General features: G+C 30.8%; 2 protein-coding genes and 5 non-coding genes across 7 annotated transcripts; 1 reads left to right on the forward strand and 6 right to left on the reverse strand.

Annotated features, from left to right (window-relative positions):
• The first annotated feature begins 3,519 nt into the window (after nucleotides 1-3,519).
• On the forward strand, nucleotides 3,520-11,146 carry LOC124934221 (conserved oligomeric Golgi complex subunit 2). Its single transcript, XM_047474720.1, has 12 exons — nucleotides 3,520-4,112; nucleotides 4,489-4,695; nucleotides 6,269-6,608; nucleotides 7,695-7,856; nucleotides 7,954-8,053; nucleotides 8,183-8,398; nucleotides 8,482-8,590; nucleotides 9,352-9,552; nucleotides 9,662-9,766; nucleotides 9,954-10,079; nucleotides 10,175-10,309; nucleotides 10,638-11,146. Exons 1-12 carry the CDS (start codon nucleotides 3,627-3,629, stop codon nucleotides 10,749-10,751), a joined length of 2,301 nt encoding a protein of 766 aa, XP_047330676.1. The 5' UTR covers nucleotides 3,520-3,626; the 3' UTR covers nucleotides 10,752-11,146.
• Nucleotides 11,147-11,926: 780 nt separating this feature from the next.
• LOC124933927 (ribonuclease J) lies at nucleotides 11,927-18,517 on the reverse strand. The gene is made up of 17 exons (XM_047474371.1): nucleotides 18,201-18,517; nucleotides 17,899-18,127; nucleotides 17,707-17,830; nucleotides 17,517-17,573; nucleotides 17,016-17,207; nucleotides 16,869-16,946; nucleotides 16,133-16,315; nucleotides 15,953-16,033; nucleotides 15,642-15,707; nucleotides 15,433-15,525; nucleotides 15,002-15,127; nucleotides 14,661-14,774; nucleotides 14,138-14,233; nucleotides 13,940-14,037; nucleotides 13,046-13,500; nucleotides 12,287-12,801; nucleotides 11,927-12,202 (listed from the first exon to the last, which is right to left on the reverse strand). The coding sequence occupies exons 1-17, from the start codon at nucleotides 18,301-18,303 to the stop codon at nucleotides 12,107-12,109; spliced, it is 2,706 nt and encodes a 901-aa protein (XP_047330327.1). The 5' UTR covers nucleotides 18,304-18,517; the 3' UTR covers nucleotides 11,927-12,106.
• A 1,079-nt stretch (nucleotides 18,518-19,596) lies between these two features.
• Nucleotides 19,597-19,713, reverse strand: LOC124937121. Its single transcript, XR_007099232.1, has one exon. It is a non-coding gene; the product is annotated as a U5 spliceosomal RNA (small nuclear RNA).
• A 977-nt stretch (nucleotides 19,714-20,690) lies between these two features.
• Nucleotides 20,691-20,807, reverse strand: LOC124937127. Its single transcript, XR_007099238.1, has one exon. It is a non-coding gene; the product is annotated as a U5 spliceosomal RNA (small nuclear RNA).
• Nucleotides 20,808-22,513: 1,706 nt separating this feature from the next.
• Nucleotides 22,514-22,630, reverse strand: LOC124937128. Its single transcript, XR_007099239.1, has one exon. It is a non-coding gene; the product is annotated as a U5 spliceosomal RNA (small nuclear RNA).
• A 2,037-nt stretch (nucleotides 22,631-24,667) lies between these two features.
• On the reverse strand, nucleotides 24,668-24,781 carry LOC124937123. The gene has a single exon (XR_007099234.1). It is a non-coding gene; the product is annotated as a U5 spliceosomal RNA (small nuclear RNA).
• A 1,832-nt stretch (nucleotides 24,782-26,613) lies between these two features.
• Nucleotides 26,614-26,729, reverse strand: LOC124937120. Its single transcript, XR_007099231.1, has one exon. It is a non-coding gene; the product is annotated as a U5 spliceosomal RNA (small nuclear RNA).
• Between the last annotated feature and the right edge of the window lie 508 nt (nucleotides 26,730-27,237).

Raw genomic sequence — 27,237 nt, forward strand, 5'->3', positions numbered from 1 at the left:
CTAAACTATTTTTAAAAATTTCGAAAAATATAATAAACAATTTTAAAATATTTTTAGAATATCTTCACATAAAAATATTTTAACAAAGGCCTGTTTGAATTTATTTTTAAATTCTAGCCCCCTAAATTGATATTTTTATGTATTTCTTCAATCATTCTCAAAATTAACAAGTATTATCATTTAAATATTATTTTATAATTTTAAATGCAAGGAAAACCAATGCATGTTTAGAACTTGAAAAATAATTGATTTAATAAAACGGAATAAAACTAAAATTTCAAAGGAATAGTCAAAATATTATGAAGTAAAAATCGTTTTTAACGGGGACAGAGAATATAGTGTGAAAGCTTTTTCTCGAGTGTCATCAAATATCAAACTCAATATAATTTCTAATAAAAATACGTTTATACACGTATACAAATGGTTTATTAATTAATCAATTAGGACTCTATAATCAAATAAATAATTTTTTTCATTAATTAATTTGGATTAATTTAAAAGTTTCTGTGATTTGATTATTTTAAATCTAAAAAAATATTTTAATTTGATCAAAAGATTAATTATAGTTATAACTAATTTTGAGATTTTAAAATATTAAAAGTACATTGTTTTATAAATCTTATAAATAATACTTTAAATAAAAGTTTTTCTAACACACAAATCAATGCTAAATAAAATTAACAAAATCTTTAGCTTTCAGGAATAAAGGAATATCATGGCACCACAATTTTAATTGTGTTTTTTTAGTTTATAAAAGTTGTCGAACATAAATGATTGAATATTAAATATAAACATCTAATCTTTACTGAATTATCAAATTGATTTTTTTTTTATTGGAGTCAATTTAAATTTCATTTTTTTTTTCAAATTTCCCAATATGGGACTATTTACCATTAAAGTTTTTTTTTTATAAAAATATTGTTTTTTATTAAACATAGTACAAAATGCGTTCAAATGTTACAAAAGAAAAGAAAAAAACAAAACATTAAATAAAAAACATAAGAATTTTAAATGTCAATAAGATAAAAAAAAAATTCATCCCGTACAAATCTTTTTTTCGAATTGAAGCGAACGCGTATAATATGAATCATTTAAAGCGATCGTACTCATACATTTTCCGTTCAAAAACTCTTCTATTTTTTCAGATCGTTCGCCACATGATGAGAGGAATTAGTTTTTAGTCGTATGTGATGTTGTTGTTATAACTCCATTAAATACATTTAACCTAGAAGTCAACCACATTTGTTGTTGTATCCTATTGAAAATGAAGAAATTTATGATTAGTAGATTCTCAAGTCTTCAATCAAATGTTGCATCTGTTAGCTTGTTAAAGTTGTACCAAACGAGGTTTTGTTTTACGGTCTCAACCGCCGTTAAGATAAAACTTCGTTTTTGTATAACTTTAACCATGGTCGGCTATTAGGGTGGGCAAAATGGGTCACCCTCAAATGTCCCAAAATTATGAAGGCCCAAAACAAAATTTATGCAGTACTATAAAAAAATAAATAAATAAGGTTTTATGTTTTTTTCTACTCGTCTCTCTCAAAAATCATTCTCTCAATAGTGACTCAAAAGTTTAATTAGATTTTTTTTCTTATTAAATATTATTTTTGAATTCAAAATTTAGTCCCCAAATCTTAGATCACCCAGAGCCCTAAAAATGAACAGCCCTGACAATAAAGAGCACCAAATTGTAATGTTTAAAAGAAAATGTCTCAAATCCCAATTGACATCCTAATAAGGATCTACAATTCGACCAATAAATTTATTTGATTAATATTAAAATTAGTTTAATTTAATTGTGGAATAACTAGCTCAATATAATTCAATCACACATGCGGGTGAGTCGATACAATATCTCTTAATTTTTAATTCATACCTTATATTTTATCGAAAGTTTTGATATAAAAAAACCATACATTTATCGTACCTTAATTTTGGTATACCTTGATTTCGGTACGATATCGATATTATAAATTTAATATCTAAAAAAACATATTTGCTTAAATAAAAATTAATTTAGCATGGTTATTACAACAACGTTAGATAAAACTAAAAATTAAATATATTTATCCTAGAATATTTTTTTTTAAAAATTAAATATATTTATCCTAGAATATTTTTTTTAAATCCAACATATTTAAAGACTAACAAATGTTAACAATTAAATTTAGTTACAACAATTAACATGAATAAATTTAGTTATAAATATTTTGTATTTGAAATTAACTTACAACATATCAAACTTTATTGTGTCTATTTAAAAAAACATTTTATAGGAAAATAAAATAGAATGTACATAGATTATATATACTATAATACAATTATAGTATAATTATAATTTTAAAAATTATATTTTTATAATTAAACTAACATCAAATTTATTTGAAAAATAAAATAAATCTATTAAATTTAAAGATATGAAAGTTAAGCATAAAATATGTTCAATTTTTTTTATTAAATTAATTGATTATCATTCGTGGTTGCTGAAAATTTGATTCGAATCAAATTTTTGAAATGAAAATTAAAACATAAATATTTATAATTTTATTAATCATTATTTATTTCCTATTATATATACATATATATTTAGGGATCGGTCGGTATGATATACCTTAATGTTTTATCCATACCTTACTAAAAATTTAGGTATACAAAAAATTCATACATTACCTTATCTTGATTTTGGTATACCTTAATTTCGATATACCTTAATTTCAGTATAAAAAAATGCATACTTTTATCTAACCTTAATTTCAGTACGGTATCTGTATTATACTTTTGATTTTTAAAAAACATATTAATTTTAAAAAATCAATCTCATCGATGAAGTAGAAATTGCATCTATTGAATAATATTTTAGTATAATTATATTTTGATATTATTTAAAAATTATATTTTTATAATTAAATTAATATCGAATCTATTTAATTTATTTTCTTATAAGTATTATATATATTTTTTTATATATTTTAATTTATAAATACTATTTCGATATTTCGGTATATCTCGATATACTAAAGTTTTAAAAATTTCATATATTTTCCGTACTAATAATTTCGGTATCAGTATCGGTATCATACCTTACTTTTTTCGGTATACCTTAAAATTTGATATTTTCGATATATTGTGATACGGTATTTTCGATATACTTGTAATATCGGTAATTTTTCTCATCCATATATATATTTAATTTATTTTCTGGATATGTCGATATACCAAACTTTGAAAATCTCATACATTTCATTTCATGTATTAATAAATTTTATATCGATACCATACCTTATATTATTTTTTAGTATACTAAAAAATTTTATATTTTCGATATTTTGAGGTACGGTATTTTCGATATACCGATAGTATCGGTAATTAACATCGATACATATTTTTTTTTTTTTAAAACTAAAAAAATTAAGTTAGTTTATAATAGTGTTTATGTTGTAAAGTTAAGGGAGTGATTTATATTGTTTTTGATTTCCTTCTACTTGAAAAAAGAGGAGACTTTAACTCGAAGAAGGCCAAAGCTTAATCTTCAATTAAGAAATCTCTCTTTGCAGTTTGAGTCTCAACTGACCATCCAGAAATCCAAGTTCGCAATTCTGAAGAACGAAATTGAACCGTCATTCATGGCGGATCTGCAACATCAACCACCGTTGTTGCCATTGTCATCGCCTCCGCCGCCTCGTTCAGCCACCGATTTCTTCGGCGATCCAATCGACTCTCATCCTCTATGGTTCAAACAATCTTCCTTTCTCCGGAAAGACTTCGAGTCCGAAGCTTATATCGCCGATCTCAGAACATTCGTACCGTTAGAAACTCTCAGATCGGAGCTTCAGTCTCACTTGTCCTCTCTTAAGCACGAGCTTGTCGAGCTCATTAACCGTGACTATGCCGACTTTGTTAACCTCAGTACTAAGCTTGTCGACATTGATGCTGCTGTTGTTAGAATGCGAGCCCCGTTGTTCGAGATCCGGGAGAAAATCGTTGTGTTCCGAGGAACAGTTGAAGGATCTCTCGTTACGCTTCAGAATGGGCTGCAGCAGCGGGCTGAAGCGTCTGCTGCTAGAGAGGTGTTGGAATTGTTGCTCGATACGTTTCATATCGTGTCAAAGGTACTTTCATTGAGTATATTTATGTGTTTTATGTGTCCTGTGGAACAGAAAATGAATAGATTGTTTTGGGTTCTTCTTTTTGCTTGGTAAAGTGTCATGTTTTACATCAAGAAAAGGTTATATTTATAGGGTTCATTTGTGCTCATTTTGGAGATTTAAGTAATTAAGCATATGCAGAGGTCAGATCAATAATGAACTCTAGATCTTAAGGAGGAATGAGATTATTTTGCTTAGGGATTGCCTTTGTATTCCTTTTTTGATGGGTTTTCTTGGTTGTTATTTTTTACTTGCATTCTCTTATGTACATGAGGAAAGTCTCTCTTTCTCTAATAATCTCAAAATTTCAGGCTCTAATGAAGAAATGTTTCTGTCTTAGGTTGAGAAACTGATAAAGGAGCTTCCTCTGGTGGCTGCTGATTGGTCTAGTGAAGATGTAATTACAAAGGAAAAAGGTAATATAAGCAATGGGATCTCCTTACAACATGCAGACAACGACACAAATCTCAGAGAAACTCAAAGTATGCTTTTGGAGAGAATTGCCAGCGAAATGAACCGTTTGAAGTTCAATGTTGTTCATGCACAGGTCTTGCTTCAAAGCTTCTATTTGTTGTTAGTATACTTATCTGATCTATTGCCTTTTCTAACCATAATTTCCTTTCGTCTGGATACAGTTTTATGCTTATCCTATAAATTATTACCATATTGCTCATTTTCATGCCGATGGTGGGATCACTTTTATCTTTGTATAAGTTGAAAATGTATCGCCTGGAAAGGGGCACAATCCTTTTATGGGAAACAATCCCAAAGACAACCTGTTGAAACCCATTAAAAATTGAGTCATCCATGAAACATTTATTGATGAAAAAAGCTTCAAACTGCTAGCATTGCCTGAGATGCTTTTATAAGCTCTTATTTTTAACATGGTTTTTTCAAGACCATGAAAGACTCTTTTTTTCTTAAATTGAACAGTCCAAAAAGATCCAGAAAACACTTCCTTCCATCACTTTCCTAGAGGATTGAGTCTTCAACATGGAATGTAAAAGCCTAACTCATAAGAGAACAGAAAATTTCATAGCTCTCAGTTAAAATATGATTTCTTCTTCTTTCAGAACTTCTCTTTTTTCTGTATGCTTCATCAGAGTTAAGATCCATACATTTTAGTTAACCCTGTGATTCAAAACTTTTGGCATAAAATGAGAGAAAATGTTCAAAAGTCTATCATGTAGTGTTGGTCCTAACACAATGATTCATTCCTGCTAAACTTATAATTCCCCCTTTCTTCCCTCCGTCAATTAAACAGAAACCTAATCTCTTCTTCTGCAGATTTAACTTAACTTTTTTAAAACTATGGATCTTAGTGGAACTGGTAGATAACATTTCCACTGGTATATAATTTCATGAATCCCATATAGTAGTTAATTCATTTATTGGTGCCAATGCCTGAGAAAATGCAAATTCTTAAGGAATTTCGTTTTGCTTCTCTTTTCTCTCCTTTGGAGCTTCTTATAGTAACAGACACAGCCCCCTGTTATGATATTATAGACTACAGGGCTCTGTCGTACTGGATTTACTAGCTATGCCATAAAATGTTTCTTTGATAGATGAATGGAACAACGCTTAGAAGCATCATGCTAATGATGTAAGGATCCTAATATGCTTTAAATATGCACTGGATATTTTAAAATATACCAAATAGACTATGTTGTTTTACTCTAGAAGGTGGGAATGAACAAATGTATAGACTTAATATATTGGGGTAACTTTTTTTTTGTTTCTTTTTGTTCTAGACAAGTATGTTTCATGCAACAAATGATTCTCTGTTATCTATTTTATTCCAATCTTCTGTTGACATGGTTTTTCTTTACTATGATAGATTTCGTATAGTGGAAAGTAAAGTTTTGGGTGTGTTGCAAGTGATTCAATATGTTATTCCTGAAAATTTCATGTCTACCGCCAATTAAATCTGAAGATGGAGTTGAATATTGGCGTAATGCTTTAAAACATTGTTATGATTAAGTTAGGCAAAGAGAAGGTTGATGAGATGTTCTCCTAATAAGATTCATGCAAAAAGAAAAATGGGCATTTGCTCTTCTCTAATTCTTCTATAAGTTGCTTGTTGGCTCATCCTTTCTTATTTATGCTATATGGCAGTACAGGACCTGCCGTTCATTGGGAACATGGAGAAGAGGATACAAAGTGTTAGCTTGTTACTTGATGCTAGTTTGGGTCGCTGTTTTGTGGATGGGCTGGAACATAGAGATGCAAACGTTATATACAATTGTCTGCGTGCATATGCTGCCATTGACAATACCAGTAGTGCTGAGGAAATTTTCCGTTCAAATATTGTAGAACCATTAGTTCAGAAAATCATTCCACATGGTACCTCAGGGGAGATGGTTGAAGGGTCACTGGGAGATGAACTTGAGGAAGACTATAAACAAATAAAACAATGTGTGGAAAGGGATTGTAAATTTTTACTGGAGATTGCTTCTACTGGTAAGAGAACTACCTTTCCAAGTTATGTGTCCCAAAAGACTAAGACCTATACCAACAATAGGAATAAGTTGCTGTGAATATTGAAAGGATATGGTACCTTGATATTAGGTTGGGCTTATTCCTTAACAACTTAGAATTAGGTTAGATGGATCCTGAGATGCAGTTAGACCTTTGATCTCATGAAGTTCTTTGTTGGTTCATTTCTTATCATTTAGTTTTACATTGCAATTTTTGCATTTGAGCTATGTTAACTATGGTTGATTAAGGGTTGCACTCAGGGAGATCATTAGCTACCCTTTGACTTATGTGCTTTTTCCTCAACACTGCTACCATTCAAGCTTATTTGATATGAAACATATATGATTTAAGGGTTGCAGGGAGACAATTAATACTAATTACTGTTGGGCCTATCTATTGACATGTTGGGCTTTCATGTATACAACTAATTAAAACACTTCAATCATTATCTTCCTTTGTGCTTGGTGCACCATATTTTCCAGTTTCTGAATCTGGAGTGAGCCATGAAAGGGCCGTCTATTATTGCAAATTCCTATCAAATCATAAAGATGTGGCCTGTTTTGTCAATGCATTTCAAGTGGATGGGTCTGATTTTTAGTTTTTATCAATTTAGGATAACCAGTATTAAACTTGTTGTTGTCTTTCTTAATAGCCAGCCCCATTTGAGAGTCTTCTTACCTTAATTATGTTTTCTAATGTTACTTGCAGTTCCATTCTTATTTTTCCAGGTCTAGGTGCTCTGAATGTGAGTACATGGAAATTAATTTGCATCTTGATAAACTTAGAACTTAACAAACTGGCAGTCTTTCTCAGCCTTAATGGAGAATTTGTGTTTCTGCACTTTGAGCCATATACGTTTACCTTTTTTAAGTTACATTGATCTTTCCAGATCCTTTCCATCATTTTGTCAGGCTTCTATTTTTAGATTGACATGCTTGAATTATCAGTATACCTAACTTTTTTTCCATGTGTGTTAAATGTAATGTATTCTAAAACTAACTGACCAACGATTTTTGCATGGTTTTCTTTCATTTATCTAATATACAAGGCTTTTGATGTGTAATGCAGAAAACTCGGGTTTACATGTGTTTAGCTTCTTGGCCAATTCAATCCTTAAGGAGGTTCTATCAGCTATATCAAAGGCAAAACCAGGAGCTTTTTCTCCTGGAAGACCTGCCGAGTTCTTGAAAAATTACAAGGCCAGCCTCAATTTCTTGGCTCATTTGGAAGGTACTTGGAGATATATTTTTTTTTTCTAATAGAGGATCACACTTTTTTATGCATATGTGTTGATCGTCTTTGATTTAACATCCAATTATTATGCTAGGCCATTGTACGTCCAGATCTGCAGTTGCAAAATTTAGAGGTGAGGCTGTTTATGTGGATTTCATGAAGCAATGGAAAGTTGGGGTCTACTTCTCATTGAGGTAACCTATTCTCTTGGAGCTACATCTTAAAAACAAAACAATTATAAAAATGGAAACATTAAAAACAGGTACTGATGCAATGATCAAAATGAAAAAGTGTTATCCACTAATGCATTTATCTTGTCCCAGATTCCAGGAAATTGCTGGATCTTTGGAGTCTGTACTTGCAGATACTGGTCTTGTCCCGGTTCAGAATCCACAATCTGATAAAGAAAACCACAATGCTTTAACATTAAAACAAAGTGCCACTCTTTTGAGCTGCCTAAGATCCTGCTGGAGAGAAGACGTTCTTATTCTTTCTTGCTCTGATAAATTTCTTCGATTGTCTTTGCAACTCCTTTCGAGGTGAGACAAACTTTTAAATTTCAATGTTTTCAGCTATCCAAACTTGTAGAAGATCCAGATTCATGACTGTGATATGTTTGTAGGTATTCCAGTTGGTTATCAGCTGGGTTGGCTGTACGAAGAGCTGGTAATGCAGCCTCTAATCCTGGATCTGAACGGGCTATTTCTGCTTCCCAAGATGATTATGTACTGGTATGTCCTATATCTTTGGCCTGTTTGATTTAGTGTTTACCCTTTTTTCTTTTTCTTGTTTTTTTACTCCCCATTGGCTTGGATTTTGTTGATGCATGTCATCTCCCTCCCTTTTGAGGGCAAGTTGTCATGAGTAGATATTTTGGAAACACTTTTTTAATATGTTAATGTATCTGGATCTGAATCCAAATCGAAATACAGAAACAAAAATTGAATATATACCGAACTAAGTATGTGAACTCCCAGAAAGAGAAATAAAAAGTGTTCCTAGGCAATACTTTTTTTTTTTCTTGTAGGTCTTGTAAGTAGAAGTGCATACTTAGATTCTATTTATGCCTCGCCTTTCCTATAATTTCCTAGGGAATAGTGTATGTAGCTGTTGCTGCATATATAAGTGTAGTTTGTACTATGGTTGTCGCAAATGTGGCTATTAATGATACAAATAGTGTATCAAATCATGTGCATATCCTTTATTAGGTCTACCTGTTTTAACAAAACCTGTGTTCCACTTATACAGGGACAGAGGTTGATTGTTGGATTGCCTTGCATTGTCGACATGTTTCTTTATCAATCATTAAACATCTTAACTTAAGCTCCACCAGAACTTACTAAAGTTTCAAAATAACCAATTTCCAACAAATGCAAATTATTAGCTCCACAAGGCGTTTATGTCTAGAATTAACATTTTTTCCCCATTTTTTTATTTTGGTCATCGGTGCATGTATTGTGCTTATCATGAGTGTATTGAGTTTCTGGTGCAGATTATACATGATTTGAGATCTTTGGCAAAAGAGGTTTATGGTGATTTCCTGGAGCACATACTTAAGTTACTTAATTCATGTTCCAGTGAAGTAATTGAAATTGTAAGAAACAGCATCTTACAAGGTGGAAAATCCTTGAAGGATCTTATACCGTCGGTGATTGATGCAATAACACTGAGTCTAGTTGACATGTCTGTCGAAGTAAGTTTTTTTTTAGTTTTATTGATCAAATAAAACCTCAAATATTTGGATTGCAGGAACTTCATATTTATAGTTTAACTAATTTTTTATTCACTGTTTTGTTTTTCAGGATTTGAGACAATTGAAAGGAATAACTGCAACATACAGGATGACTAATAAACCCCTTCCTGTTAGGCATTCCCCTTATGTTTCAGGTGTACTACGACCACTAAAGGTATGTAGACGATTAAGCAAATGATTTGTTTTAATTTTCAAGGGGGAGGTATGGGATTCGAATCCTTACCCGTAGGTTTGTTTTTAACATATGTTTCTAATTGGTAGTGAGTTATTTTTATCTTAAGACGTGAATAAAGTCTAAATCGGTATATGATTAGCTGATATATGATTAATATGCATTACAGAACTTTCTGGATGGTCAGAATGCTACTCCATATTTTACTTCTGAAGACAAGAATGAAGTAGTACAAAATGCTGCTTTAAAGATTACAGATCAGTATCATGAGCTAGCATCCGATCTCGTCAGTGTGGTGAGTAACTAATTGTACTGTGCATTTATTTATTTTCCTTTTATCATGATTATTATTTTTAACAATGTACATAATAATGTTCTTTCTTTTGTAAGGCGAGGAAAACCGAGTCTTCCCTCCAAAGAATACGTAAAGGTGCACAAAGACGTGCTGGAGCAAGCTCCGATGTATCCGACAGTAATGTGTCCGATACCGATAAAATGTGCATGCAGCTATTTCTCGACATTCAGGTACACCTTTTCTTTATTTGTTTTTGAGAGGCTTATGACCTCAAAGTTGTGGGATGGAGACTTCATCATTTTCAAAAAATATTCTGAACTTCAAATATTCACAATGACAAAGTTTCTTGCCTAAGTTCGATTCTTACGCCCTGATTAAACTGTGGGTAAACTCTGATTTTCAAAAAAAAAATGAACGGTAAGAAAAGGTTTGTACTTGAAGACTGAGGTCTCAAATTCAATTCCGGGAATAAACCCTAGTTTCAAATTGTATTTTTATTTTTACTTTCGTCTTTATTATTAGTCTCTTGTTATAATGGGGAATGTGTTGTTGTAACAGGAATATGGTCGTAATCTTGCCACTCTTGGGGTTAAAGCCGAAAATATTCCAGCTTATAGAGACTTATGGCATTGTGTAGCTCCTCAAAACCGACAAAACGTGATAAGTTTCTAATACTAATCCTTCATTTGGAAACGCGCTTTCTGTCAAATTTGAAAACTGAATTTAGTTTTGTACAGATTCAGAAATTTATTGACGATTTCTCATCTGGATCTAGATACAGAACATAGGGTGTTACCAAATATGTATTTTGTTTCCATTGGAAATCCTGTTTTTATTTTTCGAGAAACATTTCATCGCTCCTAAAAAAGACGGTTTTATAAGTATATAATAATATATATATCTTTCATTGTGATACGACCCTTTTATTCATTTCTTTGTAATTGCTTATGTAGACACAATTATTATGTGGTACTCTTACATAGGAAGTGTAGAAATTTTGTAGCTTATGACTTTAAAGTTCTTGTATCGAACATTTGATATTTACATCGAGTATGGAATTATTGTGCGACGTAATAATATTGTTTTTGAATGTTATTCCCAAACATTTATAGTTTGCTTTATATGTGAATTCTATCCTGTCACAAAATGTTTGCCTTACAAAAATTTATTAGTACATTTGTTGAAAATCGGGAGTTATTTAAAATTATTTAAAATTGTTACTCAATTTTAAACTCGTAAAATTGTTTTAAAAAAATTAGTTATATATTATTATTAATTTTATATATAATTAAGTATTTTATACTTTAATAATTTTTAAAAATATATATATTTAAATATAAAATTAATTAAAAATTAATAATAAATAAATGATATTATAATTTAAATATAAAATTAAATAAAAATTAATAATAAGTAAATGATATTATAAAAAAATTATAATTAATTTATAAATATATAGTTTTAATATAAATTGTATATAATCGTAAAATCTTATTATCACACATTTTAAATCGTAAAAGTTTATTTAAAATTAGTCTAATTAATATTCTCTAAATCGTTGAAATTTTGAGACTACTCTTATTTTTCTATGAACTCAAATTTGGATTTCCCTCATTGTTGCATTCTCTTACACTTTAAGGTCAGGTCAAGTTAAATCAAGTCGTAGCAAAGCATTTTCTTCATCTAAATGCAGATTGATTTTTTTTTAATTTTATGAAGCCAATAAACAAACCTCGATTTAATGTGTATTCGAAAAAATATATTGTTCCTATTTGATAAGACATTATAATTGTTTTGTTGAAATTGCACTTGATGACTTAACTTTGAAATGTAGTATTAAAACAATATAAATAAATAATATGGAATATTAATCAGATCAAAATTGTCATACATGTGCAGGGCTAATTTAATGAATTTTGCTAATCCTTACACTAAATAAAAACTGAAGAATTTGAAAGTGAAACCTTTTTTTTCTTTTTCTTCATACAACCAACCAACTGTGCTCTTCTACAGCCAAGGGAAGTTTATCATTTTGTAACCGTCTCTCCATACTCCGATAAAATGGTGTCCACGTCGTGGAAATAAGGCCAGCTTGTCTCGCCTTTCTGATCATTCTTGACTTCCTACATTAATTCAGACACGCACATTGATAAAAAAACGGGTAACAAAGAAAAAACATGTTCATATCAACAAACAGACAAACCAACCTCGTATTTCTGAACAAGAGATGTCCACAAAGATTTGCATTGTCCAGGACTTCTGATAATCTCATAGTCTGCAAGAAATTTGGAAGATATCTCTTCCCATAGAGCCATTCTCCCTTTCACTACTTGGAATTTACTGTTGAGTTCGCCTCGCATGCTTATTAACTTTTTCACCTCGTCCGCTTTCCACTTGTTCCTTTTTACTGCCTTCTTGTTGTTGTCGGGATTTGGGAGATCTTTTAAACTAGGATTTTCTGTTTCAACTGATTCTTCAACCTTCTCTGATGAATCTATCTTAACAACTTTGTCCAAATGTATCTCATCCCCGATCGAACCATTTCCTTTGAATTTGTCTTTGTCTACAGAATCATCAGCTTGAGAAGATTTTACGTACCCCTTCCAGAAATCATCTGACGATGATGACGACTCTGAATCTAATGAACTTTCCGGTAACTCTGAGCCTGATGTAGAAGCATCTTCAACAGATTCAAGTCTTTCACCAGCTATATTACCAACAACTGCATTAAACAAGTAGAGATAAGCTATACTTACATCTCTAATGTTTGTTTTCTCTAATAACCTACATCAAATGGTTATTTGGAATAACCACTGGTTATTCCAAATAACTCTAGACTCATACAAGGCCTTAATCTTATGGTTGTTCATCCGTTCTTTCTTGTCTTTTTTTATATAGATTGACGTTGAGAAGTTCATCCGATGACATTTTTAATAATAAAATAAATAAATACAGTAAGAACTGACCTTCCAGGTCTTCTTCCCCTCGGTTATCAATCAAATTTGCTTCAACTTTACTTTCTTCAATTTCCACCCTAGATGGAAATCTCTGTTTATATTGCCCATCCACCACTTTTCTCATCGTAGGTATTTCATAACCGACATCTGACTTACCCATTAGCCTAGCATTGAGATCCTCAGCATAAACAGCTGCTGGATTTTCAGTGGCAATTGTAATGACTTCAGGCCTTTTGCTACTGTACTTCCTAACCATTTTTCTCAGTACTTCTGAAACTGTTTTCTCCATGTGAGCTAAAGGACAACCGACTGGACAACCCGACAGAGCAGCATGGGCGGCTTTATGAAGTGCGGCCATAAGTTTCCCTTTATCGAGCCACATGCAGCGGGTGGTTATTCTTATTTTTCCTCTTAAAGTTCTCTCTGTCGAATCAGCTGACTCTTGCGGGCGTAAAATCTCCATGCTGCAGCATAAACAAATTTGAAATTCTATAGATACTAAGGATGTCATCTGATAAAACTGTAAATTGAGTGACTAATACTAAGTCCGTGAAAAATAAATAATGAATAAACCAATGAAAATATCTAAATTTTAATTAATCGGTAGGTAAGTTAATTTTGTAAAATGTGGAACTAATCTTACTTAAAGACTATTATTGTACCTTTATAATGACATAATTTGATTAATTTGTTGGTTAAAGATGTCTTTTGAACACTCGTACTTCATTACCGAATTGTAATTGATTACCGAGTAAATCAGTAATAGCTTACCAAATTTAGCTTAATTTGAGCTAAATATTTGAGTTATCAAATGAACCTAATTCAAATAATCAGTTCATCTCTTAGATTTGATAAGTTATGTTATGAAATCCTGTACATAATTGTGATATTCCATAGACCAACCTGACCACAACAATACCATCTGAAGCAATTCTTTGTCTCTCGTCAAGGCGAAGATCTGCAGACGTTCCAAACGCCTTGTCACCGTCACTATACATAAGCTGCAGGTTAAAGGAACTGTTAACGCTCAAAAAGTTATAAGAATGCAATCAAATAGATGAGAGAGCAGGGAGGGAGAGGAGAAAAGCCAGTATCCCTAACCTGCAAATTCTCCTTCCCCAGTGAAACAAAGCCGTTAGACAAAACCCTTCGGTTTCTCAAATGTGAAACACCGAGCATCTCTCCATTTTTTATAACCTGATGCAATATGATGACTAATCAGATAAAAAAAGTTGAGGGAACCCAATTAGACATGCTCAAGTTTACTTCTTGTTCCATATTTTGCACATTAACACTTGTGCCGGGCTTGTTTTGCTTCATGTACTTTTATAAATAGCTCAAATTACTTCTCGTCATAGGCTATTGATTAACTTAATTCGTTAAGTTGTTAAAACATCCCTACACAATTTCTTTAGCTCCTTAATCTCAATGATTGGCTAAAATGTACATTTTTCTTTCTAAAATGCATATCAAGATACTATTGGAGTTGATCAAAAAGTCTGCATCAAGTTGAATAAGCAAAATGAGCTTAATTCCTAACATAAAAATGCAACAGAATGAAAAATCAACACACTGACAAACCAGATGACACTAATAGCAAATACAGACATAAATGACAACTTACTGTAGTGTGTCGAACTCCTGTACTTCTACCAAGCAATTCGTGCTCTTTTAGGAACAAAAGCTCGCCATGAATAGGAAGGAAATGTTGTGGCTTGACAATTCTCAGTACCTCCTCCTTCACAAGTTTACATGAAATTTGTTTGAATATAGAAAATAAATCAAAATGCAACACTGATTAACAATAGGGAGTTGAATGAAATCTTATTAATTATTTAACAAATTAGTATTTGCAATTTAAATCTACCATGCTGAATAAATTTGATTAATTACTAAAATGCAACACTGATTAACAAAGGGTAAAAGAAAAGCAAGAACTATAACAATTAACAGAAGGAACTATACCAATTCGTCACGGTGTGCATGACCCGATGTATGCAACTGTTCATTTTTTCCCATAACGATTGTTGATCCAATCTCTGATATGCGATTAAACATTTTCATCACCCGAGATTCATTGCCAGGAATTACCTAAAAGATTTTAGATGTAAAGCATTTAGAAAATTAGAGATGTTATGATAGGATCAAACGTAAGGGATTTGCAATGGCGAGCAGATATTGTTTGGGTTAACAATATGATGAAACAGTCCATCACATGCTACTTTTTTGTACTATTTCTAGGTATGTGTGAGATATAATCGGTTGTGCAAAAACAACCAAAATTAAAAAGGATTGGAAGATGATCCCGACTGTCCTTTGGTGGATCATTTGGGGAGAAAGAAGCAAAAGAACATTTGAAGGAAAAGTCCTGAACAATCATAATATCTGCTTCATACCTTTGCAGAGTATAAAATTATGTCTTCCTTTGTCAATTTGAGTGAATGACTACCTCCAAAAGATGCAAGATTTAGGGCAGCACGCGGTTCTGCCTGACACAATAGCAAACAGGATCGTGTAAAGACCAAGATATTACTTATGTATGACATAGAAAATGATCTAGTTCCACTTTTTTTCCTTTTTTTCTAAGAGATCTAGTTCCACTTACTTGAGAGCCCGTGGTAACAATAAGCAAATCTTTAGGGGCATATGCATCAATATCTTCCACTTTAACCTGATACCCAACAAGAACATTTTGATTTATATTGGTTGATAATGTTCTGAGAATCTAGGATTTGAATTAGAACTGTAGGTGAGACAAGAATGGCCTTACTCTTTAGAAGAAATAAACCAAATTCAATACTATTCTATTCATTACTCCAAATAATACATACTCTTACTATTTATAAACTACTAACTTACTCGTTAAGTTACCATACTACCCCTATACTACTAATATATGACCATTGGAAAACATACCAGAGTTGATGGATCAATTGGTGCCTTCCCGTCTTTCCATGCAGCCTCCAGATAAGTTCTTAAGGACATACCGACAAATGCCTATGACAATTAAAAAGATTTATCATCTGATTTACAAAACTTCTTAAGTGGTCGCAAAGCAAATGAAGAAGATGTTGAAGGAAAGAAAATCAAGCATACCATCTTTCTGCCTGCTAAATCTGCTGCTGCTTTCACACTCCCAAGACGATGAATATTTGAAGCAAATTGAGTGGTAATAACCCTTCCTTTAGCAGATGAAATATGCTTCAATAAAGAGTCTGCTACAACTTTCTCACTAAATGTCCTTCCAGGCGATAATATGTTTGTCGAGTCACTCATCATCTAATAAAGCAACTAACTAATCAGGTCGGAGTTAGGAAATTAAGCATGTTCAACCACAGCAGAAATTCTACCATCAACAATTTATTATAATTTTCTACAAGCAGATTGAAACAAAAGATAACATAAAGGCCCTATTTGGAAAAACTTAGGGCTTGTTTGATGGATTTAATCCAAATAAACCACCATCTCATCAATTATCAACTCTTCATTCAAATCAAAATACCCTTCTTCCTTTTTTTTCTTTTATAAGTCTATTTATTATACATCATTAAAGCTAAGTAAAAGAACCCAAATAAACTTTTTTTTTAAAACTAGATCAAACAATATTTTTTACCCATAATCCGCTTTTCTTTTGCAAAATAAATAAAAGTCCAAGATTAAACAAGCTCTTATTGTTTTTGTTTCTATATACGGATCCGTTTCCAAATACAGAAACGTCTGAAAACTAAATTTAGACAGGACAGATTCAGTGTTTCCAAATGGAGCCTCACCAAAAACAAAATGAAAGCTTTCGATTTTAAATTCAAAGTGCAAACCACATAAGCAGACTTACCAGTGTTACTCCCTCCTTTGAAAGTTCCTCTAGAGCTAACCGATCAAATTCTTGCCCGTCCGGTGGTGATTCATCAATCTGTAGAAACCAAGATTACCAAAGATTACTAAACTAGAGATAAGATTCATGGATAATCAACTAGAATACCTTCCAGTCTCCAGTGTGAAGAATAGTTCCATCAGCACATCGAAGAACCAATCCAGAACAATCAGGTATAGAATGGGTGACCCTGATAGGCTCTATCTCAAATGGTCCAGCAGTGAATTTCTTTTTAGTTTTAAATACTTTAAGCCTAGATGGAACAAAAAATCCGTACTCCTTCAAACGCTTCTTAATTAGCTGTACAAAAAGAGTATAATCAGCTTACAAGAACGAGAATCGAAAACAAAAAAAAAACAGTTTTTTGTCAAACCAACACAGGCTTCCTATTCTATATATCCCTAATGCTTGTATTCATGCTTGAAACCCTATTTCAATTATTAATATATTTTTCCGTTTGCAGCAAAATTAAAAACTATAATCCGGTTGGATCCACAACTGTCAACACACTAAAGAGGTCCAATATAATATAGACGGTTAACAAGAAATGGAATATATTTCAAAACTATTTTGTTCATAATATTTAATAGCACAACCTTATTGTCTTACCTCCATTGTAAAGGATGAGGCAAAGATCGGTGTACGAGGGTCTAGAGCCGGGATAACCTGATCAAACAACACTTTATATTAATCATTATTGAACAAATAAATCCTCAAAATTACTATGTGAACTAACATCAATGAAGAAGAACCACCTCATGAAAAGCAAAATAATAGAAAAGGGAAGATGAAGAATTACCCAAGGCAAGGCACCAATATGATCTTCATGACCATGAGTAATAATAACAGCCTCAATTTTATGAGACCATTTCTTAATAAAAGTAGTATCAGGAACAATTTTCTGAACACCAAGATCCTCAAAGCTGAAAATACAAATCATATTAAAAGAAATCTAGAACTAGGTTATGACAAACCAACAAATTAAACTTACTCTGGAAACATGACACCGGCATCTATCAAGATATATCTATCATAATTTCCAACTAACATACAGTTCATCCCAATCTCACCCAATCCACCAATTGGAAGAACACGAATAGGCGGTCCATCAATACCTTCATAAAACTGTTCCATCTTACGTTGAACAGAATCTTCCATACTTTTACTAGCACCTTCCATTTTTCTTGATCTTCTACGAGTTACATTAGAACCATGTACACCTAAATTCAACGTCAAATCATAGTTAAAAAAAACTCTCGTTAATGAAACCTAACCAGTGAATTAAGTAAATACCTATCGATGAAGGAGCAGCAAGGCAGTTGGAAATGCGGCGTTGTTGAAGATTTGTATGTGAAAAGTTGTATGGACAGATAGAAAACGCAGTGAAAGTAGCCATTTGAATACTGAATGCTGATGTACCTTTTATAAATTGACACGGGAAAACTTCAACATGTTCTTGTTACAGATGATAAAAGCGCCGTCGCCGGAGGGAGATAGCCGGAACCCTAATAATCTTGTGGTCAGATGGAAGCGCCGGAGTAAGAGATAGAGATGATAGTGTATAGTGTGAGTTTTTCGTAAAAAGAAGATTTTTTTTTTTTGGATTTCTTCAGGGGACTGTGAAATATCTTTCTTATCCTTGAATAGACAGGGATTTTTGCAATAGAGAAACACGTGACTATCGTTGCTTGTGTCACGTGACCAGTTATTGTTACTGTTATTATTTGTATAATTAGGGTTTGTATTTGCCGCGGTTATGACTAATGATTGATTTTGTTTTTTTTTTTTAATTAAATCTGTATAAACGAATATAGGTATTTATAATTGGACATGTTGATAATAATTTATTGTCTTTTTGATAATTATTATTGGGTATTATAATTAAGAAATTTTAATTTTGATTTATCAGATAAAAATAGAAAGATTATTGATATTTTTAGTTATATTTAAAATATCTTACAGTGAAATAACAAAGTTATGGAATTTTCAAAATATCATTGTATATCAAAATAACAAAATAATATTTATAAATTAAATATATATAAATGATTTCAATAATTAGATACACATTGTTATTATGATTTTATTTTATTTTTATGCAAAACCAAGTTATCAATAATCAATCTGAGTAAAATAAACTTAACTCTAAAAATATATATTTTTTCTGTATAACCTTAATTAGATTTATTTTATTATTTAATCAAAATTTAATGTTCATTTAATTATAAAACCAAAATGTTGAACGTTATCGATATTATATCAAAATACTGACTTTCCCCTATGCTAATTAAGATATTAGTTGAATTAAGCTTTAATTAATTAACATGGTTATATATACATAATGTAAAATAAGACAGTGTAACAGTAAAATATAATTATTTGAATCATCATTTTATAAAATATCAATACAATACAATAACAATTCTTTATATTATTTGTCAAATCTAGTAAATTATTTTTGTTGTCTTTTATTTTTTAACACTATAGCATATTATTAATACACTCAATTATAAATTATTATTATTATAGCTCATTATTTTATAAATAATTAATCCTTATAAAAATTTGTTGAAACAAAGTATTAATAAATAAAAAAACAAAAATAATTTGAATAAAAATAACATACAATCAACACGAAGATTTTATAAATTTCATCATAATGAAAAAATATTTGAACTAAAATTTATGGGGCTATCTTTTTCAGACAGCCCTCCAAAAATAAGTGTATGCCACTATTTGCTGCGTGCACACGGTATTCTTTAGTAAAAGGCGAAAGAATAGTTCGCTTTGTGCACAGAGCGCGGCTGCATACTTTGAACAAGAAACAACAGAATACTTTATAGTGAAAAGTCCTTCTATAATGAGTTATTTCTGCCGATGTGGGACAAATTCTAATTATATCTTCGGTTCAGAGTACTGCTCTCCTCTATCTCTCTCTTCAATATTTAATTTATAGTCCAATTCTGATTCAAAGTCTTCTCGGCTGTATCCACTTGTGCCGTCTATTTATTTTCTCTTCAAACTGTAGCTAATTTATTTTCTCTTTTGTATACCTTTCTTGAGTTTAACAGGGAAATTTCTGGAACTAAAATTACTAGTTGAAAAATCAATAATGGGTCGGTATCCACTCTTAAATAAATGAATAAATAAAGCTAATTATCACTTTAATTTATTCATCTAAATGTATGTCTAAATCCATTTACACAAATAATGGACAGGGTAAACAAACTTCCTAAAAAAAAGATGAAGAGGAGAGATCAAAGAATGAAAAGACTCCAAAATAGATTTTGCTTCCAAAGAAATAAAGCATCTGAGCAACCAGATTAAGGGAGTCACTAACGATAATGAAGTTATAAGCATGTGCATCAGCCGAATCATAAGAACCAGCAGCTTTTCAAACCAAGATTTTGTCTAGGAGAATATTTCTCCATTGTCATCAGTAGCAACAATAGATGTCACAGCCTTATGAAATAAAGAACAAAGTTACACCTATTATTGAAGAAGCTCAATGGTTAATTGATGGCTAGAATTTATATTTGGCATGAATACACATTTTGTCTAGGAGTGGATTTAGTATTTAGAAAGAAAAAAAAAATCAGGGCTTCGAATTGTGTTCTTATACAATATATAAGATTGTTTTAATCATGAAAACTAAATGATTTATTTAAAAGATTACATTACATGATCAATATTTAAATTTACATGGTTTAAATGAAAAACTAGTATCATAAGCTACAGATAAATAATTGAATAAAAAATATTAAAAACTAATTATTGTAGGGGCTACCTTTTTCAGATAGACCCTCCAAAAATAAGAGTATGCCAATGAATTGCTACGTGCACACGGTATTCTTTAGTAAAAGGCGAAAGAATAGTTCGCTTTGTGCACAGAGCTTGGCTGCTTGAATCTATCTAAAGAAACAGCGGACATATTTATAGTAGAAGTCGGATTTAGGGAGATATGTTCTGTCCGATGTGGGAAATCTATTTTTGAGACTAAAGTAATCTTATTTCTTTGTTTGTGATTGGTATATATATCCTATTTACAGAATTTAAAATATAAGAACGTATTATTTGAACATTAATAGTTTTAATTAATTGTTAACTTTTTGAAAAAAATATGAAAACTGAAAATTTATTTAAATAATTTCTTTATACAGGAGTTTCACAACTATGGTATAATTAATAAACTTATTTTTATTATTTTGATCCGACAAAACCGTTTTCACACCCACAAATACGTGAACTTCATTTTTTCGTCGAATTTTGAACTCATAAAGACTCCAAAATTGTAGCAACCCAAGCATTTCTTTTCGAAAACTCAACATAATTCCTTGAAGCATCTTCTATACAAACAATTGGAGGTCCATTCCTTTCTCCATCTTCATCGCCAGTAACAACATAAACAGTCATGGGCAATGACTTGATTTCACTTTCATCCTCAACTATAACGATTCCCAAGTACGACCCGTGGCATATGGGCTAACCCACGACCTAGCAATTAGGCAACATGTGTTGCCAGTTTGAAAATGTTATGAATAGAGAAAAATGAATGCTGAGAGTCACTAAAAACTGCAGTATCTCAATATAGTCTTTATCATTTGGCTTGTCAAAAGTTCTTCTCCACAATTTCCCTGATTGATGATCAATTAATGCCCTGAGCAACAAGCATTTGACTTCTTCGAAGAATGCAACTCCAGTTCATTTCACTCCGATAACAGGCAATCTTTTACACTAGGTAAATAAAATCCTAGATGAGAGGTCTTCAACAAACGCAATGAATCCATCACTTCTGGTTGGATCACCGGACAAATCTTCTTGAGAAATTTTATAGCAGACTCCAAAAAATTCATATGTTACCAGCTGAAATGGACAGTCTATTCTTACTCAAACCTATGACACATTCTTGGATACTCCACGTTGAGTTTCGAGTCAAGAACTTCTTCATAGTCGCATTTCAACTATTGTTTCTGTAATTTGAATCAGACTTCTTCATATCACCTTGTTTCTCACCAAATGCATCATCATCATCACTCATGCTGATGGATTAATAAGCAGACTTCAACAACTAAAACATCTTTTTGGTGTAGAAATATGAAGATGGAGAAAGTCGGCAGAAAGAACCTGACTATAAGGAAATTTGGACAACTTACTAGTACTAGATTTTGACATAGTATTCTTAAATCAGTACATAGTATTGAAGGATGATTAGATGAAAAAACCTGCTCATATGAAAAATCAGTATTGAAAGAAATATGGAATGCTATAAAGAAAACCTACTATGATTTGTTTGAATTATACAAGTGGAGTATTGAGATCTTATTTATACATCTTTTCATCACTAATTTCTGTCAATACTTTCTTTGTATTCATATTTATAAATATTGTATATTTGAAAATGGACTGCAATTTCATCATTTAATAAGAAAATAAAAAAAGAGCACCTAAAGGTAACTTTGTTAAGAAACTTTTAGACCAACAAATATCAGTTGAATATCTTTGCTAGTTCTGAAATAATAAGATTTTCCTCCTAAAAGCATCTGTCATGCTATTGATAATATAAAATTGAATATAATTTTAAATATTGGAAACTAAAATTTATGGGGCTACCTTTTTCAGATAGGCCCTCCAAAAATAAGTGTATGCCACTTAATTGCTGCGTACACACGGTATTCTTTAGTAAAAGGCGAAAGAATAGTTCGCTTTGTGTAAAGAGCGCGACTGCATGATTAAATTTGAGAGCAGCTAAAATATTTATTGTAGAAGGCGGTCAAATGATAGTTATTTCGGGACGATGTGGGACAAATCTATATTAACTTCAGAGACTGTTCTCCCCTCTCTCTCTTTCTTTCTAATCTATATATATATAATGATGCTTAATTTTTAAAGTGTCCGGATTGCCGGGTCGAGAGCTGTGGTTAATTTGGATACTTGGGTCGGATTGTGGGTTGACCCGTTTTTAAATTTAAAACGGTTAAAAATAAAATTAAAAATGCTAGAGGTATGTTTCGAACTTGCAACCTAACAAAACGAGTACAACTCTTTAACCAACTAGGCTACAAAGACTTTATATTTTAAATTCAACACCAAATTTGATAAACGCGGGACGTTTTAATATTAATATAAGTTCAACTTTTTAACTAACTAATCTATAATGATGTTGAGTAATGGAGTTGGATTATGGGTTGATTCACCCATAAACTTATAAAGGTTAAAAAAATGTCAAAAAATGTTATCCGTAATTTTATTTTACGATTTTTATATTATTACTCGTGCAAATGCACGGGCTAAATGCTAGTATTTTATAATATTCACTTCACGATAGATAAGTTTCTTCACAAATATTTAAACCATAGCTAATTTATTTTTTCTTTTGTAAATTATTTTGAATCTCATTCTTTTATTTATTAAAAAAAATAATGCTATTTTCTTTAGTGGCTAATCATTTTAATTTAAGTCGTTCTTAGTCAAAATCGAATCCAAGACTTCTGATAATTTAAAGATGTTTGATAATTAAATTTCCATGGTGGGTTATAAATCAATATTAATTTGACATCTACTCTCAAATTAACAAATAAATCAAGTTAGTTAGCACTTTAATTTACTCTTTTGAACATGTTATTGTTAAAATTTTTAGTAAGAATATAAAATTGACAATGCAATATTTAATCAAGTTTATCCAAACAATTAAGAATCTAATTTCTATAGGAGTTTCAAAACAAATTAACGTTTATAATTAATAAACAACTATCCAAACTAATTAACAATTCTAGTTACTAATTAATCGTATATTAAATTGTTATTATTATTTTTACATTAATAGATGACTGAATCTATTTGCAAAATAAATGAACAGGCTAAAAATCTTCCCAAATAAAAAGATAAGGGAAATAATCGGTGATGCAACTTGAACATTTGACAAGAGCCGTCATTCCTATCTTTCCAGATATACTGATACAAGTGTATAAGATGAAATTTGTGATTTAAAGAAGGAAATTAACTTGATTTTGCTGAAGATTTTCCAAGAACAATAAGGTGGGGCTGATATAATGGTGGAATTCCGAATCCAAATAAATTATAATTGAAGAGATAAAAAAGAAGAGAAACAAATGACTTTTATTTGATTTGGTGATGGGCTGATAATGAAATTGGAATTCATTGTGGTTGGATAAATCAACTGTGAGACTAAGATCATTACTTAGAATAGTTTCTAAGCATACATATGATGATCCAGAATGAAGGAATGATCTTTACATATCTGAATGTTTGTGTCATTTTCAAGTTTGGAGGTGAATCCTTCTCTAGATAGCTTGAAATTGATTCAAATTTGATCACTTTCCCTAAACAATATATATTTTGTTTTTTTAAGCATGGAAGCTGGTTATAAGTTTAAGAAATTGCAAGATGAAAATTATTGTATCAATATCCTTCACATGTGGTCTCGTATACATCACAACAGAACTTTCCTAATGTTTCTGAGGATGATAATCTTAGCTATTCTAGATCCTTCTTATTTCTACACACATTTTCAATTTTTAATCAATTTTATTTTGAAAAAATTGGGGTGAGTAGTGTTATAACTTTTATAATGGATATTAATGAATGAATATATAGAAGAGATCAAAAAGTTAGAACACTAATATTTGTGGGGCTACCTTAAGGTATTTGTTGAAAGAAGGTATTAATAAATAAAATAAAGAAGGTAACAAAATATAATTTAAATAAAATAAAATTATATTTGAACTAAAATTTATGGGGCTATCTTTTTCAGACAAACCCTCCAAAAATAGGTGTATGCCACTATTTGCTGCGTGTACACGGTATTCTTTAGTAAAAGGCGAAAGAATAGTTCGCTTTGTACACAGAGCGCGGCTGCATAATTTAAAATGGCAAGCAGCGGAATAGTTTATAGTGAAAACTCCTTCTATGTTGAGTTGTTTCTGCCGATGTGGGAAGAAAGGTCTGTTTCCAATTTCAGCCAATGTCTAGTCCCAGTTCTCTCTTTTGTCTAAATATTATTTTAATCAAATTATGAAAGATGTTGTTTTAACATGTGTATGTGTATAATTCTACTTCAAATGTTATTTATTTTATCCTTTTAAAATAATTTTTTGTTTTGTTTTTGTTTTATAAATATAATGGGAAGATTAGAACCTTTAAACTTTAGGACTTTAACTTTTGTGTTATACAATATTCACAAATATCTTATTAGTTAAATATGGTATTAATATAATATTTTCGCTTATAAGATAACTATCTTATTATTCTATTTTCATTTAAAATAATTAGTATACATGTTATCAAATGTGAGTATTTTGAAGTGATTCCAATATGTTTTGAGATTATCATTAAATTGGTCTTTTATTTCCCATATATTTAGATATGTGGAAAACACATACAAATTAGAGTGTGTTTTGCCATATAAATGTGATTATTTTGAAGTGATTACAAATTTATTAATTCATTAATCTAAACTCAAACTCAATTTAAGATGAAAAAAAGACAATTCAGGGAGGAAAAAATTTATATCTATAATTGTTGCTTATCATATACTACTCCTCTCATCATGACACTCAAAGCAAAGCAACATCCTTACACGCAAAGCAATGGAAAAGGAATACAACCCTAGATAAATTGACTCTTTTTGTCTCAAACTTTTATACATAATTGGTTTTGGTGATGGTTAGTCTGAAACTTCTTGACTAATCTCAATAGAAGGTTGTAAATATATTGATCCAGAAGGAGGAGATGGCACCCATCAGCAGTTTCATATGCTGGTTCATCTCCTACTTATCATCATCAGCAACAACAGCTTTTTCAAATGCAGAATTAGAGCAGTCTAATGTGATTATCTATCACAACAGATTTCATGATCATGATTATCAAATCACTTCATCTTCCAACTGGCCTGGTCTTCTACACCCATATGATGCATTATTCCTTCTATGAACAAATCAAGATCAAGATCAATCCAACTCCTTCCATTTATACAAATGAATGGACAGACTAAAAAACTTTCCAAAAAAAATAAAGATAAGGGAAATATTCGGTGATGCAACCTCTAATATTTGTCAAGAGAAGCATTCCTAGCTTTTCAGATATATCAATACAAGTGTATAAGATGAATTCTGGGATTTAATAAAGGAAAATAACTTGATTTTGCTGATGATTTTCCTATAACAATAAGGTGGGGCTGATACACTGGTGGAATTCCAAATCCAAATAAATTATAATTGAAGAGATCAAAAAGAAGAAAACCAAATGAGTTTTATTTGATCTGGTGATGGGATGGAAAATAAATTGGAATTCATTGTGGTTGGATAAATCAACTTTGATACTAAGAGATAAAGATCATTACTTATAATAGTTTTTAAACATATGAATTTTTGTGTCATTTCCAAGTTTGAAGGTGAATCCTTTTTTAGATAACTTGAAATTGATTCAAATTTGATCACTACCCTTGTTTACTTTCCCGAAGCAATATTTATTTTTGTTTTTATCAAGGAACCTAGTTATAAGATTGGAAATTATTGTCACATGTGGTCTCATATGTATGTATCGAAACAAAAATTTCATAAAGTTTGTGAGGACAAGAATCTTAGGCATTCTAGAATAATTAGAAAGCCATTTTACTTTTGCAAATAAAGAAGTTCATAATTTAATGTTATTAATATACATCAAAATTAAGGAAACTAATACTTGTGGGGCTACCTAAAAAGGTAAACCCTCCAAAAATAAGTGTATGCCACTAATTGCTGCATGCACACGGTATTCTTTAGTAAAAGGCGAAAGAATAGTTCGCTTTGTGCATAGAGCGTGGCTGCATACTTTGACCAAGCAAGCAACAGAATAATTTATAGTGAAAAGTCCTTCTATGATGAGTTATTTCTGCCCATGTGGGACAAAGGTTTGTTTCCAATGTCAGTCATACTGTCCTCTATCATTCAAACTCAAATATTTATTTTCTGCAAATATATTTTAATTAATTAAACTATAAAAAATTGTTGGTTTAATATATTTGTGTGCATTAAATTATAATTTATTTTATGTTTTTTAAATAGAGTATTTTTTATTTTATTTTTATAGTTGGTCTGTATCACATTACATTGATTTACCACTAGTCTTCACAAATATCTTCTTAGTTAGACTATTAATTATATAATAAATTTGCTCATAAGTTAAATATCTTATTATTATAATTTCAAATAAAATAATTATTATACATTTAGTATTTTGAAGTCGTTACAATATGTTTCTAGATTACCTTAAAGTCTTATATTCGTCATAAAATATGACATAGACAATTACATATTTAAATAAAGTGGAAAAC

This window comes from Impatiens glandulifera, chromosome 4 (assembly GCF_907164915.1).
Source record: "Impatiens glandulifera chromosome 4, dImpGla2.1, whole genome shotgun sequence".
In the NCBI taxonomy this organism is placed as follows: Eukaryota; Viridiplantae; Streptophyta; class Magnoliopsida; order Ericales; family Balsaminaceae; genus Impatiens; species Impatiens glandulifera.